The following is a 17,057-nucleotide window of genomic DNA, read 5'->3' on the forward strand; positions in this document are numbered from 1 at the left end:
GGTAGAAAATGAAGTCAAGTGCGCCAATGTTCAAATTTCAGAGAAATGCAAAATGATTAAGAAGTCGTTTTCAGCGTACGATTTAACGCTGACTGTTATAAGTTTAGTTTCTTTTCTCCTGGACATAATTTCAGGTAAATACGCGTTGTGAAAACACGAAAAGACAAATTCAGATATTTTGTTTTCCGAAAGGCGAAACACATCAAAACAGTGACAGTGTTTACAAGTCCAGATATTGAGATAATCATGGTCTTTGTTTAATTAAATACGTATTGACCTGAAGCTAAAAGGAAAATTAAGTTTGTATCCCATTACCTACCTACCTATTTGGCCCTACCCAAAACCATTTTGCCATTCTCTGACAAGATTTTTAACAAATGTTCAAGAACTGCGGTACATTTTGTACATGTATTTTGCACTTCTTTGATCTTAGTTTTTATAGAATCATTTGATTTTTGGAAAAAGTAGTTTCCCTACCTACCTACCCAAAACCTGGATTGAGGTAAAGGGAAACAAACATTTTAAAAATCATATTATTTCCCAGATTGAAGTTAAATGATTTAAAGATGGGTTTTTTAGGGTGAAATACCTTATTAGTTGACGCATATCATCAGGAATAGTTATAGAAATATTTTCGCAAGTTTGATTCAGAAGCCCAAACATAGTGCTACACAAAGAAATTTGGATATGTGTGTGATGTGAAGTAGTACATGTATATTTCAAATGCTTCTAATGCATGTCACACCTACAATGAGTATACTTTGATTCATTCATTTGTTGATTAAAATTTCGACTATTTAACATGATAACCCCTGTTTTGTTAACATTTTGAATAGTTGATGTGTAAAAATTGTGCATGATGAGTTGGGCAGAGGTTGTTACTTTTGGAACAGAACAGTAACAAATTACTACACGTAGCAATGCTTTCATTTGTAATTACTCATTAGAGATTCATAAACAAGGCAGCTTTATTGAGAAACTAAGACCCATAAATGTAGATAAAGTATATACAATAATATCCATTAATTGACCAAATATACATGTACATGTATGAGTTTATCACACTTTATGTACCTTAATGGAATTGTTTTTCCTCCCCCCCCCCTCCCACCCCCTTCCAGCATAAAAAAAATTGATTGACATTGGACTCTGTCACACATTGCCCTATGAATGAATCATTTCCTGCATGCAAATGTGAGCTTTTTGCCATCATGTGGCTTCTGTCATAATCGTCCTTATCAATTTTTCAAAACTCTGACTGTTTGCGTGCTGTTAATAAAAATAGAACATGGGGTCAGACAGAAGTTTTTTGCATATATCTCCAAAATCGTTAGGTTTAGCTAAATTCTCACGAGGATAAATCTGTCCGTGGTCAAATTTTCAATTTACCAGTAATCTGTTAAGCCATGTTGATATACAAATATAATTGCCCTTTTTTGGCATTTTTTCCCTATTTTTAGTGTTATGTGTATTTCTTTCAAAAATCTTTTCCTCTGAAACTACCAGACCAATTAGAACCAAACTGGGTATGAATATTCCTTAGGGTATTCTGCATAGGTCTGACATGGGGATTTTTTATTTAAAAAAAACATGGCCACTGTTACTAAAAATAGAACAAAAGGGTCTGTCAGAAGTTTTTCTCATACACATGTACACATATCTCAAAAACCATTAGATTTATTCAAATTCTTTCAATTGCCTAAATGATCCTTATTATTAGGCCTACAAAAGTCTGCATTCTGATCAAAGTTGGTGGACTATGCATTGTTAGAGTTGTTGCCCTTGAAAGGTGAAAAATGACTTTTTTTTACAGTTTTTAGCCAATATCTTGAATACTATGATAGATAGAAAGAAACTTTCAATTGATGAAATGATCAGTCCTACTAAATTCTGCAGTATTATGTTCTGAGCTACATTGTAGCTTTCAGTAACTGCAAATGCTCTTTAAGTGGATATCTCATTTTTTGTACACAGTGTTTGTTGAGGTATTCCATGGAGAGAAATCAGAAATAGATGTAGTATTGAGTGAACTTTATGGTGGGCTTGTTTTTTGTTTCAGTTCATTTTTGACCTTACATTAAAGGAGGATGGTCATGGCTTCTAAAACTAGTTTAACTCCATTGTAGACATGCACCTGTCCACATTCAGGAGATGTTTGTCATTAATGTGTCTTTGTGTTTTATTATTTTTAGTTTATTTTGGAGTGTGTCAAAATGAAAAGTATGAAAGTATTTAATACATTGTATTTTGTATTTAGGTTATACAATGGTGCATTTGTTGCATTTCACCATATCAGTTTTTGTTTCTCTGATAGATTTAATTACTCATTATTTACTTGAAGTTATTTTTTTTCAGATATTCTTATTGTAACAGTTTTTTATTTGGATGGCCATGAAGTGTGGGGATCAGTTAGTTTATCCTTTATTGCTCTATCCTGTGTACTGATGCTACTGATCAGCTTTCGATGGCATGTGACAGACAAGACATTAACCTTGGGTAACTTCTTGCCACATGTTTTCTTCCTGGCACCCTTACACAGGTATGGATAAGATATCATTTATTTAAACTAGTTTTTTATAACAGTGATAACTGTACATGTGAGTTATACTACATATGTAAAATTTGTGATCAGATTTTGAAATCTTATAACTTATACATGTATTTGGTTATATTTGTGTTGATATAGAAATTGGCTGCAGAATCTTCATTGTTTACATTATGTATTGCAAAAGGAGCATTTGTGAAACTAATGTTTCCTGCATGTCCTGGTAAAGGGCATTTAAGAAAAAAAAGCATAACACGAATTAAATTTAAATACAATGTAAACCAATTATATGATAAAAAAAAAACAATACTTCAAAGTAAAAAGCAATTGCATGTACAAATTAGGACTTGGATCTAAAACCAAAAAAAGAATAGTAATTTGCCTTAGTGTGGTTGCTTTTGGTTATTCACTCTTTCCAATTAATTTTCTTATCAATAACAAGATTTTAAAAAGTGAAATTCATGTATTATGCAGGGATAAAAATTAGCAGTCAACCAGTAATTTTGTTTGTTTGTTGGGGTTTAACGTCCGAGCAGCAATATTTCAGCTATATTCAGACAAACCAGTAATTTTGAGCTCGGCTACCAAACTTCTGGGTAAAATTCAGTTGAACAAATAGAAAATATTAAACAAAAATATGGTGTGGGCTCCCAGCTTGTATTTCCTAAGTTTTACTTCTGATTATGATTATTATTCTAATTTTATTGAAGGTATTACAAAGTACTGAAGTTGGGATGGAAGTCAATGAAAACAAAACAGAAGAATGATTTTGACGATGTTCTTACGGCCAACATAGATCTATCCATGCTACGATTGGTTCAGTGTTTTACAGAGTCTATGCCGATGCTTTGTTTTCAGCTTTTTGTCATATTGAAGTTTAATCACTTTAACTGGCTGATAGGTATATCCAATTCCACCATTATTTTTTCATACCCTCCCTCAAAAAAATGTAGTTATTCTCCTGAACATCCCTTTGTCTCTCACATTTTGGTTTCCAGATGATAATGCTCAATTGATCATTTTATTGGGCATTTCACAACAAATTATTTATAGTGGGTCCCATAAAGATGGATTCCATATCAGGATATCATGAACAGAAACATTGTTTCTCACTGAAGAAACCAGAAATTTACTGTTATTTAGGTGTGCCAGATTTCACCCAGGGGTTAAGACAGAACAATTTTTTAAATAATAATTTTATTGGGAATAACTGGTGATTAATTGTTTTGAAGTGACCTATATCTTACACCTGGTTGTGACATCGTAATGATCTGATAGGTCACTATCAGCTGTTAAATGCAGGTCATTTCAGTTCAAACATTTGATTGGAAAACAAACTTTAAGTGAGAAAAAGAATCATACACCCCTTTTTCTTATGAAGGATTGGGAAATCTCAGACACCCTTGGGTAAGATGTAATAGTTCCCAAACTCGGCAGAATCTAGATAGAGAATGATTAAATTTTACCCTTGGATGTCTTGAGATTCCCTACATAGCACTTGTACAGGCGTTAGATTCTTAAATTCTCAACAAATAATTTTATATACGTTGTTTACTTACCATTGTTTAGTAGTAGCTTAGTTCGATTTTTTTGTAATCTTTTGCCTTTAGAATCTGTTGCATAATGTCAAGTAAAATTCTTTCCAAAGGAAAATATAACATGTGACTAGGTTTTATCTTTACAATTTTTTTCAGAAAATTTTTTTGAAAAACACTGACTTCATTGATACATGTATAAACATTGTTCAAATTTTCTGTGTTTGTAATTACATTTATTCATTATTGATTGTTCTGTTCTTATTCCAGATATAAATCAAATAAAGAATACTTAGACCTCTGTTACAAATTTAGTTTTTCCCATGAAAATTATGTGATATAAAAATAATCTTTGTCAAATCAATTAAAGATTTTGTCCAGATGTATTTTTATGATTTTAGGTGTCTCGACAGTATTTTCTCTGACCTCTGTTGCCCTTTCCTTGACTGTATACAGTGATTCTCTGAGAATGGCGTACAAAGAAAACTACCAAAGGTTGTGGACTGGTATTACTGTCTCCTTGATATGGCAGTCTTGGATGATTCTCTCCAGAGTTATGGCTATGGTTGTCTTTTCCCTGGTGTTCGGAGTATGGATATTTTTAGGCATTGGTTTGTATATTTATGGCCCAGCATCAATGATGGTGATGCTCCGTAGCTATAGCTTTGCCTGTCTATTTGCACATCAATAGAAAAAATTTTTTAATTTAGTACATTAAGTACTTACCAAGAAAAGATGTGCAAGCTGAATTATGGAAAAAATTAGATTAATATACTTGTTACAACAAAATTGTTTTCAGATATAACACATCACGTTTTGTGAGCAATAAATCCTTAAAAAAATACACAAAGTGAACAATTTGAACAGGCAAATTAAGGTGTTTAAAGTTTTATTTATTCAATAGAGCTGATTTCATGAGCTATACAAAATTTAAATTGTGTGTATGCAAAAAATGATACATATACATGTGCATGTACTGAAATTAAAGCATTTACAATTGTATAGTTCAGACAGTCAATGTTTGAACTATTGAAAGTGAATGTTACATGTAGTTTGATTATGTTTTATTTTGTGTCCATTCTTGAGAGAGGTTTCCTTAGAGAAGGTACAAATGTTATATGCAGCAAGTGGTGTAGAGGTTTAATTGTTTGTTGCTTGGTATTTGATGGATGACTGTCTCATTGGCAAATTATCACATATCCTATTTTTATATTAGTTTATTTTCTTCACAGTATACCACAGGGAAATATTTTAATCAACTGAAATTGGAATGACCACTTTTTAATATTGAATAAAGAAAAATGCATTTCATTTTCAAAAAAGAATACTGGTAAAATACTGTAAATATTACATTTTTAGTATCATATGTCATTTTCATCAATATTATTTTCTCAATTTTTTGTAAAATTAAAATTGCATTTACTGAGTAGTTCTTTAAGTTACAATATCTAAATGATAAAAGCACATATAAAGTTTTTGAACTTTAGCTATTGAAAATTATATAATAATTGCAGGTGTACATTGGCTGTGTATGACATTCTGGATTACACTACAGAACCCAGACTATGGAGACACTGCCTGTGAGAAGAGATTGTTTAACTCTGTATCAGGACTCATATACATCTTCTGTTTTCTCAACCTGAAGGAAGGTCCATCTAGAAGTAGAATGGCTGCCTTCTATTGTTTTATCTTGTCAGAGAATGCCCTGATGATCCTGCTATGGTTTATCTACCAGCCAGATGGTACTCCTCTGTGGTTAGAGGTTACCAGTGTATCAGTGGTGTTTGGTGGGTTTGTGTTAGGTATGTGTTGCCTAATTTAATTGACTAATCTATCTTCATAAATGATGGTACCTTTAAAGAGTGAATTTGTTATAAGAATTGGAAGTATTAAGGTGGAATTATTTTGGTAAAATTCAATTGTGACTTGCTTGAAAACTTAAAAAGGAGAGTATTTTTTTTAATTTAGTTACAGTAGTTAAACTATTTAAAATCTGCATCTCATATATCCACTGTCAGTTCATTTATCAATCTCCTCCATAGACCTATAACAACTTCCTGATTTATTGCATATTTCTCCACTAACTTATAGGCTCTGTTGTACAGGATGTGAATATTTTCACAAGGCATAAACATTACCCATTACAAATCTGCAAAGCTACACATTTGTTCACTACTGAGTGGGATAGAGATGTAAAATCTTTGAAATAGGGAATATAAGTTCTGTGCTGGAGATTTTTTCATTTATAGTCAAACTTGATGCATGTTTATTTTATGTACATGTTCTATAATTATTACAGGTGGAATGTTAATGATGTTTTACTACTGTTGTTGCCATCCTACCAGTAGAACAGTCAAAGATAAGAAAGATCTTGCAGCTTACTGGTTTAAAAGGGCTTCATCTCTTCCTGTAAGTACATGGAACTGCTGTACGATTGGGTTGTAAACATTTGGCTTGCTCTTAATGTGCTTATATTTATTTTTGTGGTTTTGTATGATGCAGTTGCTTTGTAGAGTTTTGAATTCACAGAAATTTATCAGAGCATCTTAATTTTTGAGTAAGAGTATTACATTTCTTTGGGAATTGAATCATCATATCATGGTCTGACAAAACACCCAAACCATGAAATTTGATAAACCATGAAAAATAATACTTTGATAGTACTTATGTGTTTTATAAATAACATACATGTATAAACAAACTAGTAAGGCTGTTTTTAAACAGTATAACCGTATCCCCTTCCTTTTGCATAGAGCACATATTTCTGTCTATGACCTTGGACTTTCTATTTCAAAGTTAACTGCCTCGGTAGTTGCATGTTAGTGTGATTGTCTTGAGTGTAGGACTTGGTCGGTTGATCCCTGGCCAAGTCACGCCAAAGACTTAAAAATTGGTGGTTACAACTTCTCCTCCAAACATATGGTATTTTGCTTCTGTCAGCTAAAATAATGAAAAATCTAGCTTAGCTTGTCAAGACTAGCACAAAGCAGGTTCTGTTTTATCTGTAAATTGTTCTTGTCCTTAAATGCATGAAATATATGCCATAGGACATTAAACTATAATCAACCAATCTATTACAAAGTTCATAGGATTTATCAAATATTCTTCAGAACTTTTTAGTTCATTATATTGAAATTATTGCTGATTAGGTCAATATGCTGTAAATATCAAAGATGTATGTATATAAAAGCTATATGTTGATAAGGTTTTATATTAAAAAAATCCCAGTATTTTTCCATGTTTTTAGGCATATGAACACAAATTTGTTGCAAACTTTCCTGTGTATGTTAATCAAAATAATGAATAGATAGATAGATTAACAAGTTCTTGTCAACAACCAAAATACATTGTATCTCAATAAGGATGATTACATTATATTACCTACACTTGAGACACATTCTTCACTGAGTATTAGTAAGAAATCAAAACAATGACCACTTGTTTAAAGAATGCCATTTAGATTTAAAATTTGTATGAAATCAGTTCTTCACATCTGTATTCATTAACACTTTTTATACCCCACCACAAGAAGTGGCGAGGTATAATGTGATACCCTCTGAAAAGTTGCGTGTTTGTCCTTCCCCTGACAGTTTCCAGATGACAATTTTAGAAGTTATTGAATATCATGAAATACAAATCCAGTTTGAATTTCAGTATGATCAGATTTTTTACTCAAAAGTTACAACCCTTATAAGTTTTTTTTTTTTTTAAATATGTTTGCAGTGTGATGGGGTATCATTTAATGCCCCATTAGATGCCCTAGTTTTATATTCCCTCTTCCCAGTTATCCTTTGAATCTCTCATACTCGTAAGGCATTGGGTTACAGTGATTGGGATTAAAATTTTGCAAATGGGACTATGGCTCCCTTACCCTTCAATTCAATGGGACATTTTCAATTTCAATGGGCCATTCTAAAAAAAAACGTGGGACAAAATTTGGAATAGAGCTAAGGCCAGATAGACAGTGAAGACATTGTAACGTAAACAAACTTTAATTTACACTGCAGATCAAATGTTTATCAAGAGTTAACTATGAACGGGTCAGTTAATTGTCACATCAATCACTTCTTTTCTGTTGTTTGAGTTTTTATACTAATGTATTGTCTAGTCCTTTATCATGGTCCACAGATCCCCCATTAATTAGACCCTAACTTGGCTATTAAAGTAGTTTATCACAAATGATAGGAAAGAGTCTATTTTTTTGTTTGGCTGCAATCAGATTTTGGATTCTTTTGAGTGCTTCAGGGCCAGATAATATGTCTCCACCATTAGCGATATTTTCAATAGGTGGTTCATAACCATGTCCAGCTGCCAAGTTAGTTTCTACAACAATTGCAGTTTGATTCTGGTAATTACCATCATTAATATTGTTTAGGCTTTGAAAAAGATAATTTCTTCTGTTTTGGGTCAAGCTTAAAAATGTCTTTGGTGGCATTTTCAATTTCAAATGGGACTGCCAGTCCACACTTTTCTGATGTTATCAAATTATTTTTATTCTTTAAAACAATATTTAATGTTCTTTCAAATGCGTAAGCGATCAAGAATATGTAATCTAAAAAATCAACAAAGTACAGTTTCATTCCCTGGTCTTCAAATCCCCTCAAAAACGTGGTGATCAAAACATCCGATTGCAGCTAATAAAAACATTGTTGAAATACACGTTCATGTTTGTTTACTCTCACAAGTAGTGGACTACACTCCACTATCAATGATGGAAACTTAATGCATGCACATGACGCGGCACATTAGTCACTCAATGCGCCATTCTAAGAGGAAATGTGACTATGGCGCATGGCATACGGTTATCCCAATCACTGGGGTTATACTGTATTACCTTTGTCCGTGCATCTGTGTTCCTGTCGGTAGCAATTTTTTCATCACAGTTTTCTCAGCAATTATTCATCACAGCAGCTTGAAATTTTAATGCATTCTTCCTGTAGATATGCCAAATGGTGGGATCTGTTTTTGGCAAAATCAACGACAACTTTCTTTTTACCGAGGGCTTTGTTTATTTTCCTTTCATCATGATTGAAAGAGGGGTCGCTAGTGAGCCATCACTCACAGATTTCTTGTTAGATTTTTCATAGTCATGACTTTTTTTTTTACTTTATTAGTACCCCTGTACACATAGTCTTGCAAAAGAAAAATGGATGTGAAGTATTTTTGTATAAAAACCCATCTGAACCTAATGTCTGGATTTAAAAGATTTAGCAGTAACAAATGTTCATACCCCAAGCTAAAAAATTGTTAATAAACAACCAACATATAAGTTTTTTTAGAACAATCAAGTAAGTATCTACAGATAAAAACATCTATTGATCAAAGGAATACTCTAGTTCAAATTGCAATTATTGAAAATAATAACAATGCATGGAAATCCTGTTGTTTTATTTCTTTTAGGATCGGGACAGAGAGGCCATATTTGACAACTCAGTAGCAAGGGTAGCTGATTGGTTAAATGCTTCAGTCAGTTTAAGCACAGATATGGATAGTTGTTTCAGAAATTCTGATGAAAGTAGATCTCTCAATCTGTCTATTCCTGACATTCTTAAAAATGGCACATTCTTCAGCAAAATGATGACTCCCCAGTCTGATAAAAATTTGAACAACTCAAGGAGAAGTTCTAGTCGAAGAACTAAAAATAGAAATGCTGACTGGAATGGCACAATAAACTCTACCAGATCATCACATTTGAGTGGTTCCAGCTCCCAACCATTGATCCCTGGCAAGCATTCACCATCTGTTAGCTACATAAGCAACTCAAGGGAAACATTTTCATTTTCGAACCAGTTAGTTTTTGATCGAGACAAAAGTGGATCAGTTACAAGCATGTCTGCATCAGAGAGGGCTTTTGCTTTGACAGGTTTGAATTCTAGTTCACAATCTTCCAAACCTAACAATGGTGAGATCAATACTACTCAGGACAGTTTTTATGCTACACCAGAATTCAAAGCAACTGCATATGATTTGTCTCCCTTGGATCCAAAAAAACTTTGGGATGAATCACAGTCAAGATTAAACAATCAGGCAAACCAAATCATAGAAATTATCACAAAAACTAACTTGGTACGGCAAACAAGTGAATCCAAAGTTACTTGGAAGAAATTAGACTACAGTCCTTGCTCTCAAGGCTATAAACCAAAATACTTCAATAATGTAGAGACTGAGACTGGCCAATACAAACCTTTAGCAAAGCCAGCTTATACATCTTCTGAAAAACTAACTGGAAACAAGTATTTTAATGACATAGAAACTGAGGATAATCCTTTTGCATCATTTGTAAAATCAGCTAATTCATCTGCCAAAAGCAATGTTGAAAATGAAATTGAAAATCCGTCTGAATCTTTTGTCAAGGCTTCTAAGTCATCTCTGAGAAGTAATGTTGAAAACAACAGGCAAATTTCAAGAAATTTCTCATCAGATGAAGACATGTTAGAGAGTAGCAATAAGGAAAACATTACTCCTAGGATACCTGTACCTCAAACATACCAATCTCAAAGATTGTCAGAAGAGTATTCTTCCCAGAATGCATCACAACATTTTGCGGAGGACTACTCATCTATTGATGAAGGTACACAACAGTTGTCTAACTTCTTTGGTGACATTTCTTCTTTCCACATAACCAGTCCAGAAACAGGAACATACTACATGTCATCAAGTTCTGAGTCTAAGCTGGATTCCATTGCAGAGGAGAAACCTGGGAGTAATGATAGCATGCAATTGTGGACAAGGAAAACTCTGGCTAGATTTAAACTGCAGTTTGAAGACAATAGTACCAACACAGAATATTCACCAAGTGACTTGACACAGTCATTGACAAGTAGCTATGTTGAGGGGGACAGTTCTAAAAATAGATACAGTCTTTCATCATATTCCACAGGAAGAAGTAGAAGTGAATCCCAGATACAACAGAAATCATCCTCATCTAACCTACCAGGTAAGTTTTATACTTTTCTCACTGCTGGCAGCTGAGTGATGATCAAATGTATAAATTCTTTTGCAAGTGGAATGAAATTGTATGTTTGTATGAGCAATAGTCAAAGGAATTAAATACATATAAATTGTACAGTTGTTGAAATCCATCTCAGTACTCTATTTAAATTGTAATCAGTAAAAAAAAACCAGACAAAAATAATGTAATTAAATGAAGCAGTATTTTTTCAAACATGACACCATGTATTGTATTAAATGGATGGTTGTAGTCAATATTTGAGAAAATTCAGTACACTTTATTTCTACAACTATTTAGCTGTTTAAAAAAATCTATGATTGATTTGATGTTTACTATTTCAGAAATGACCAGTTCTTGTGGCAGAGATTTGTCGTGGTTGACAACTAGTGATTTGGGAGAGACTAGTGGTTCCATCTCTGGTACCAGCAACAGACAGGTAACCAGAAATCCTTCCACTGACAAGAGCACAGACGATTCAGGTTATTCTGTTGCTAAATCCCAGTCTCTCCAGTGTTTGAATAATGAAGAAGTTCACAACAGTCTTACCTTTGTCACAAATCTTGGAAGTGAAAGTAATTTTGTAACAAAGTTGGGAAGTGATAGTGACTTTCCTGATGGTTATAGCAGAACAAATTCAATTCAGAAACTTAACAGAACACACTCAAATACATTCAACAAAACAAATTTAACATCATTTAACAGAACAAATTCTGACACTCTAGAGTTAACAGGTTCTGGAATAAGCAGATTTAGTAGGGAAAAATCAGAAAATAGAATTCCCAAGTGTTTGCCTGGATTAAGTTATCTTATGAGTCCAGATGTCAACATTGACTCACCAGAGTATAGTCAAATTTCTGACACCACAACAGACACTCCAAAGTCTGTACATTTTCAAGATCAGACCCCAATCAGGAATAAATCTTTTGACAGTATGACTCCTGTTAAAGTTGGAAATTTAGACAATTCGCCTTTTCGGCCAGGCAAGGTAATTCGAGAAGATCTAACCCCTGTCAAACTAGAACAATTTACCAATTCTCCTTCTAGACCTGGAAAATCAGTATTAAAAAACTCAAACAAAAATCAAAAGTCTGAATTGAGAAATACAATTTGTGTGGATAAACCTACAAACAAACAAGCACCAAATCAAAATCAATCTCAAAGAACAAGTCATGAGTCTTCACTTGAAGTAACAGAGATTGACGATTCCCCACATAGACTTGGAAGGAGTGTGGACCTATTTGACAGAGAACGATATAGGAGCAGTGTTGCAAGTGATGCAGAGTCAGATATCTTTTTAAAGTCTGCTGATAATGTTGTTAGGAATTTTGATAGCTCTCCTTACAAATATAAGTCTAAGATACACTCAGAAAGTGAAGACAAGGAAAATTTGTACCAGAAGGGAACTTATGAAATTTCTAGTACTAAACATCAGATTCCAATACAGGATCAGCTGGTACTAAAATCAAGGTCAGTTGCAAGTTCAGTCTTAGGTTCACAACAAAAATATGGCAGTACCAAAGCTGAGAATAACTTCACACACATAAAGCCAAGAACGATTGTTGATGACTTTAAGAGACGCCATGTGACAAGGAATGTGCAAAAGAAAATTGCTACATTTGAAAATGACATGAGTCTTCGTCAAACAGAAGCAATGACAAATCCATGCTATGCATATTCAGACACTGAGTCTGAAGCAGAAACCAGCAGGAGATCTTCGCAATTGTGTTCAACATCACAATCCCATGCTCCTGCTGAACTTTCAATCAAGAAAAATTCAGAGAAGGTAGCAGGTCATTGGAGAGGATCAGAATATGTCTGTACGCCAGTGAACCCAAGTGAAGGCAAGAGACCAGTATTCAAGAGACTTGACAATACACCTGGATTTTCACCTGTTCTGAGTGTAGGTGACAGAGAAATGATGCAGTTTTCGGATAAGGGAGATAGCAGCCTTCCTATCAAACCTATTGTCAGTACCCCAAAAAACTTACTGTACAAGGGAGGATTGAAATCTTTTGATGATAGCCCTTCTACACCTTATGTATGATTACCAACTGTAGAGCTGCTAAGAATCAGTCTCTGTAAGAATCAGGCAGTAGATGAAACATGGTATAAGTAACCCACCAATTTGGCAACTAGTTCACTATTCCTACCATTAGATCAAAGAATAAAGAATATTCCAATGAAAAAATTCCCAACATATCCAGAAATCAATATGGTCATTTCAAATAGAGAGACTTCATTGTGTGAAAATTTATTGTGCGATTGGTAGGTTTCTGATATGTTTTCTCATTTTGCCTGATTCTTTCAAAGACTTGTATATAATTTTAAGGTTATTGCATATTATGATAGCTAAATCATCATTTACATGTACCAGGGTATACATATATATGCTTCACTTTAACCTAATTATTACATGCCATTTGTATACATGGCTTTGTGGGCAGTTAAGCATCAGTACACTTTAAATCCTTGTTTTTACAACCTTATGTTATAAAAATATTTTTTGAAATTGTTGTCAAGTCATTTCTTAACAGGTGGTTCAAGTTAAACACAAGATTCATAAATTATTGCAAATGTAGAAGACTTTAAACACTAAATATTTGATAAATTATTTTAAATGTATTATTGTATTAAATTTTTTTCAGATTTTTTTTTAACTAAATGGCAGTTCATCATTTTCATGGTACATGTATTACTTACAAACAGCTAACATATTTTACTCATACTCAAATGAATTAACATTGTGCATCTGTCTGTCTGTTTATTATCAGTGTTAACATTTTTTCTTCAAAAACTTGGATGTTTGACAGAGCAATATTATACATGGATTTGTACCCATTCTTTATATGATGAGTTGTAGGCTTTCATTCATTTTCAATTCTGACAGATCCTAATGTTTTGGAAGAAGACTTTGTAAAAAATCCTTATGGAACATATAACTTTTATTATATTTTCTAGGGCTCTTTTGTGTAGAAATATTTCTTATTTGATTTTAGGCTTTGGCATGTTAAGTATATTTTAACAGATTTTCAGGTATGCTGATTATGTCTCCTTCCACTTAGGTCGGGTGATGTATTGTTTTTGCTCAGTCCATCTGTCATTGTATCCTTCACGCTTTGGTAAGTGCAACTCCTTTGAAACTACTGTATAAAATTTCTTGAAACTTTGTAGATAGTTAGGACACGATATGTGCATATTACCAGTAATTTCTGATTTTCTGAATTTTATGGGGTTATACCTTTTGAACTTTGGAACAGGGAAAGATATACGTTTTGAAGGCAAGAGGCAAAAACAAATTTATTTAAACTTCTTTTTGACTAGACTTACATGTGAATTTTTTGTTATTGCATTTTTCTACACTTCTACGTGTACTTTAATTTGTAAGGAATGTAGCTATTTTAAACACAATGCATTCTACAGTTTCTCCTGTTTTCAGTCTATTACACTAGGGTATTTTGCTGTATAAATTCAATCAGTCAAATTTCAACACATTAGTATGATTTCCTTATCTGTATGTAACATTTTGTTTGTATTTTTCTGTTAAGTTGGTACATGTAGTTCAGTAATATGTTGTCTTTTTGATGTTCTTAGATATAATTTTGATTAGGTGCAATAACTACTCGAGTCATCATGGTAATGCCATAGTATTGGGTACCAGCACTGTTTTCTTCAGGTCTGTGTTTCAGGAAGGGAATTGAACCACAAGTTTTACATTGTTCTTTAACATGTATCTATGAATTAAGCATTTTAGGGGCTTTGCTTTTTTAAGGGATGCTCCTCAGAAACAGCTCTGGAGAAAACACTGCAATGAGGTTATTAGTGCTGGTGTTAAATACAGTGCAGATGAATCTGGTTCCTTTGTATTTTCAGTGTATAATTGTTTAGTATTTTCCTTTAGTAACTTTTATGAATAACAAATTCATTATCAATATTCTTGTGGAATCAATATTATATAGCATTTCATTAAGAACAAATTTTATAGAATTTCTTCCTTTTTTTTGAACATCTGTTTTGGAGGAACTTCTGTTCTGTGACAACATGAGGTTCTAGTCATCTGTGTTTATAATAACACTCATATTGTAAAGTCTCGGTATTAATACCAGTTTCGGAACCAATTGTTAGTGAAGTCTTTTCATTATGTTATATTTAATAGGAATAATACTTAAAAATTTATATAACTTAATTTATGCTGGAGGGAAATCCTTGATGAATAGACATTTCAGTCAAGAATGTAATATTAGAATTCTTTAATCATGATAACCTTTTATGTTCTTTACCTTGAAAGTACCCATTTTATAAAAAAAATCACACATTTTTACACATAGAAATAACATTTATGATTTTATCACAATCCATGATTATTATCTCAGGATATATTCACTGAACTTGAGTCCCAAATATTTTATTTTCAAAATGTCTCAGTACAACCCTTATTTCCCCACTTTCTGTTTAACACTTACCTCAACTAGTCTTTTTTCTGTAATCTATTGTGCATATTCTTCTATTTTATATAGTTATCTTTATACTTTGATGTATACTTTATTTTATGCAAGGCCATGGCAATTCAGTTAGTTGGTTTATGGATTAGCTGTATATTTCACAAAAATTCATAGGAGTAAAATTAATCTTAAGTGATGATGTCATTGTAGAAAGTAGTATTGTGACGTCATAACTTAAGACTAATCTTACACTTAAGTATATTTTGTGAAATAGACCACATATTTACTTAATTTTCCAATTTTCTGACCTCCCACAAAGCAAAGATAGAAATTGACATTTGATGGTTTTTGGTTTTTTGTACCGATCCATTGTAAAAATCTTTATACAGCAATTGTTTACTAGTCTCCGACAGTGCCAAAGGAGATAATGGTTATAGATTTGGTCTGTCATTCAGTCCATCATCCTACATTACTTAGTTGTGACATTTTTCGAAGTATATTAAACTAATTCAGTTCATTTAGTAATAGTTTGTAGTATGGTATGAAAATCATAAATTTTAAAATCCTTCAAAAGCTTATTTAGATTTGTATTGAAAGTTTCACTTTCACTTTTTGATTAAACTGATATTTTTTAGAAAAGGTTTCTTGATATTTCTGTTGTCAAAATGTTTTATCCCTGGATTGTAGCAAATGCAGACTTTTGATTGGTTGGGTTCCAACCATGGTTGCCAACACCCGGATGATAATGTACATGTAGGTAATTGATTATATACCCTTGTAAATGTAGTAATGAGATATTATGTGATATCCTCTTTAATTCATAAGTTTTTCCATGCCAATGCTGGTTTCGAGACTGCAACATTAAAACTGATTGAAAGATTTTTTTTTTCAAATTCTGCAGAATCCCATTTTTACTGGTAGTTCTGCAGTTGTAAACTTTTGTCATCCCATATTTTTAAGGTTTTGATTTTTGTAGCGCATTGATTAGTGTATCACAATGTGATGTAATGAGCTGTCGTGTCAGATCCTGAGAGGGGGGTTCTAGAAGAAAAGGAAGATTTCAGGCTGTTATTGGTCAGTTTTTAATTAAAAAAAAAAATGCACAAAATTAACAAGTATTTCCAACACTAGTGGGAGAGGAGGTGTTCCAAAACTCAAAACCCCAGCATACACCACTAACATGCTGTACTTTTGGAAGTGATTTACATTGTAAATGGTATATCTGACCTTAAAATTCCATTTTTCCATTTATTTGATATGCTAATTTATAGACTCCAATATTTCCTTCTAAAATCTTTAAACCAACTTACTGAAAAAATTGTAGCCTAATATAGAGTAACAAATGCAGCTATTTAACTTTTAATTGATATGTAGCATTAGGTGCCAAATTGTGTCATGAAATCTGATCAGCATTTAGCAAGTATATATTTTAATACATGTATGTGTATTCATGGTGTCAAAGGCTAACTCTGTATCGTGTATTAATTGGTCTATTGGTTTATATTTTAATATATGTGCTTAAATTTGACCTTTGTTGTTTATTATTGCCTTTCCATTTTAAACTTAACTATATTTGCCTTTTTACT

At 32.7% G+C, this 17,057-nt stretch overlaps 1 protein-coding gene across 1 annotated transcript; it reads left to right on the forward strand.

Annotated features, from left to right (window-relative positions):
* Window positions 1-16,999, forward strand: LOC148609789 (uncharacterized). The gene is made up of 8 exons (XM_088541026.1): window positions 1-134; window positions 2,356-2,539; window positions 3,256-3,446; window positions 4,482-4,691; window positions 5,595-5,882; window positions 6,380-6,489; window positions 9,481-11,017; window positions 11,374-16,999. The coding sequence occupies exons 1-8, from the start codon at window positions 53-55 to the stop codon at window positions 13,074-13,076; spliced, it is 4,305 nt and encodes a 1,434-aa protein (XP_088397152.1). The 5' UTR covers window positions 1-52; the 3' UTR covers window positions 13,077-16,999.
* Window positions 17,000-17,057: the final 58 nt, after the last annotated feature.

This window comes from Perna viridis, chromosome 8 (assembly GCF_037379345.1).
Source record: "Perna viridis isolate PV_CMFRI_1.1 ecotype Kerala chromosome 8, ASM3737934v1, whole genome shotgun sequence".
In the NCBI taxonomy this organism is placed as follows: Eukaryota; Metazoa; Mollusca; class Bivalvia; order Mytilida; family Mytilidae; genus Perna; species Perna viridis.

Excerpts from the sequence above, each read along its gene's own strand:
- LOC148609789 (XM_088541026.1), top strand. The coding sequence starts at position 53 with ATGATTAAGAAGTCGTTTTCAGCGTACGATTTAACGCTGACTGTTATA. Across the intron at positions 2,540-3,255 it reads TTCCTGGCACCCTTACACAG|GTATTACAAAGTACTGAAGT; the intron begins GTATGGATAAGA and ends ATTTTATTGAAG. Across the intron at positions 11,018-11,373 it reads ATCCTCATCTAACCTACCAG|AAATGACCAGTTCTTGTGGC; the intron begins GTAAGTTTTATA and ends TTACTATTTCAG.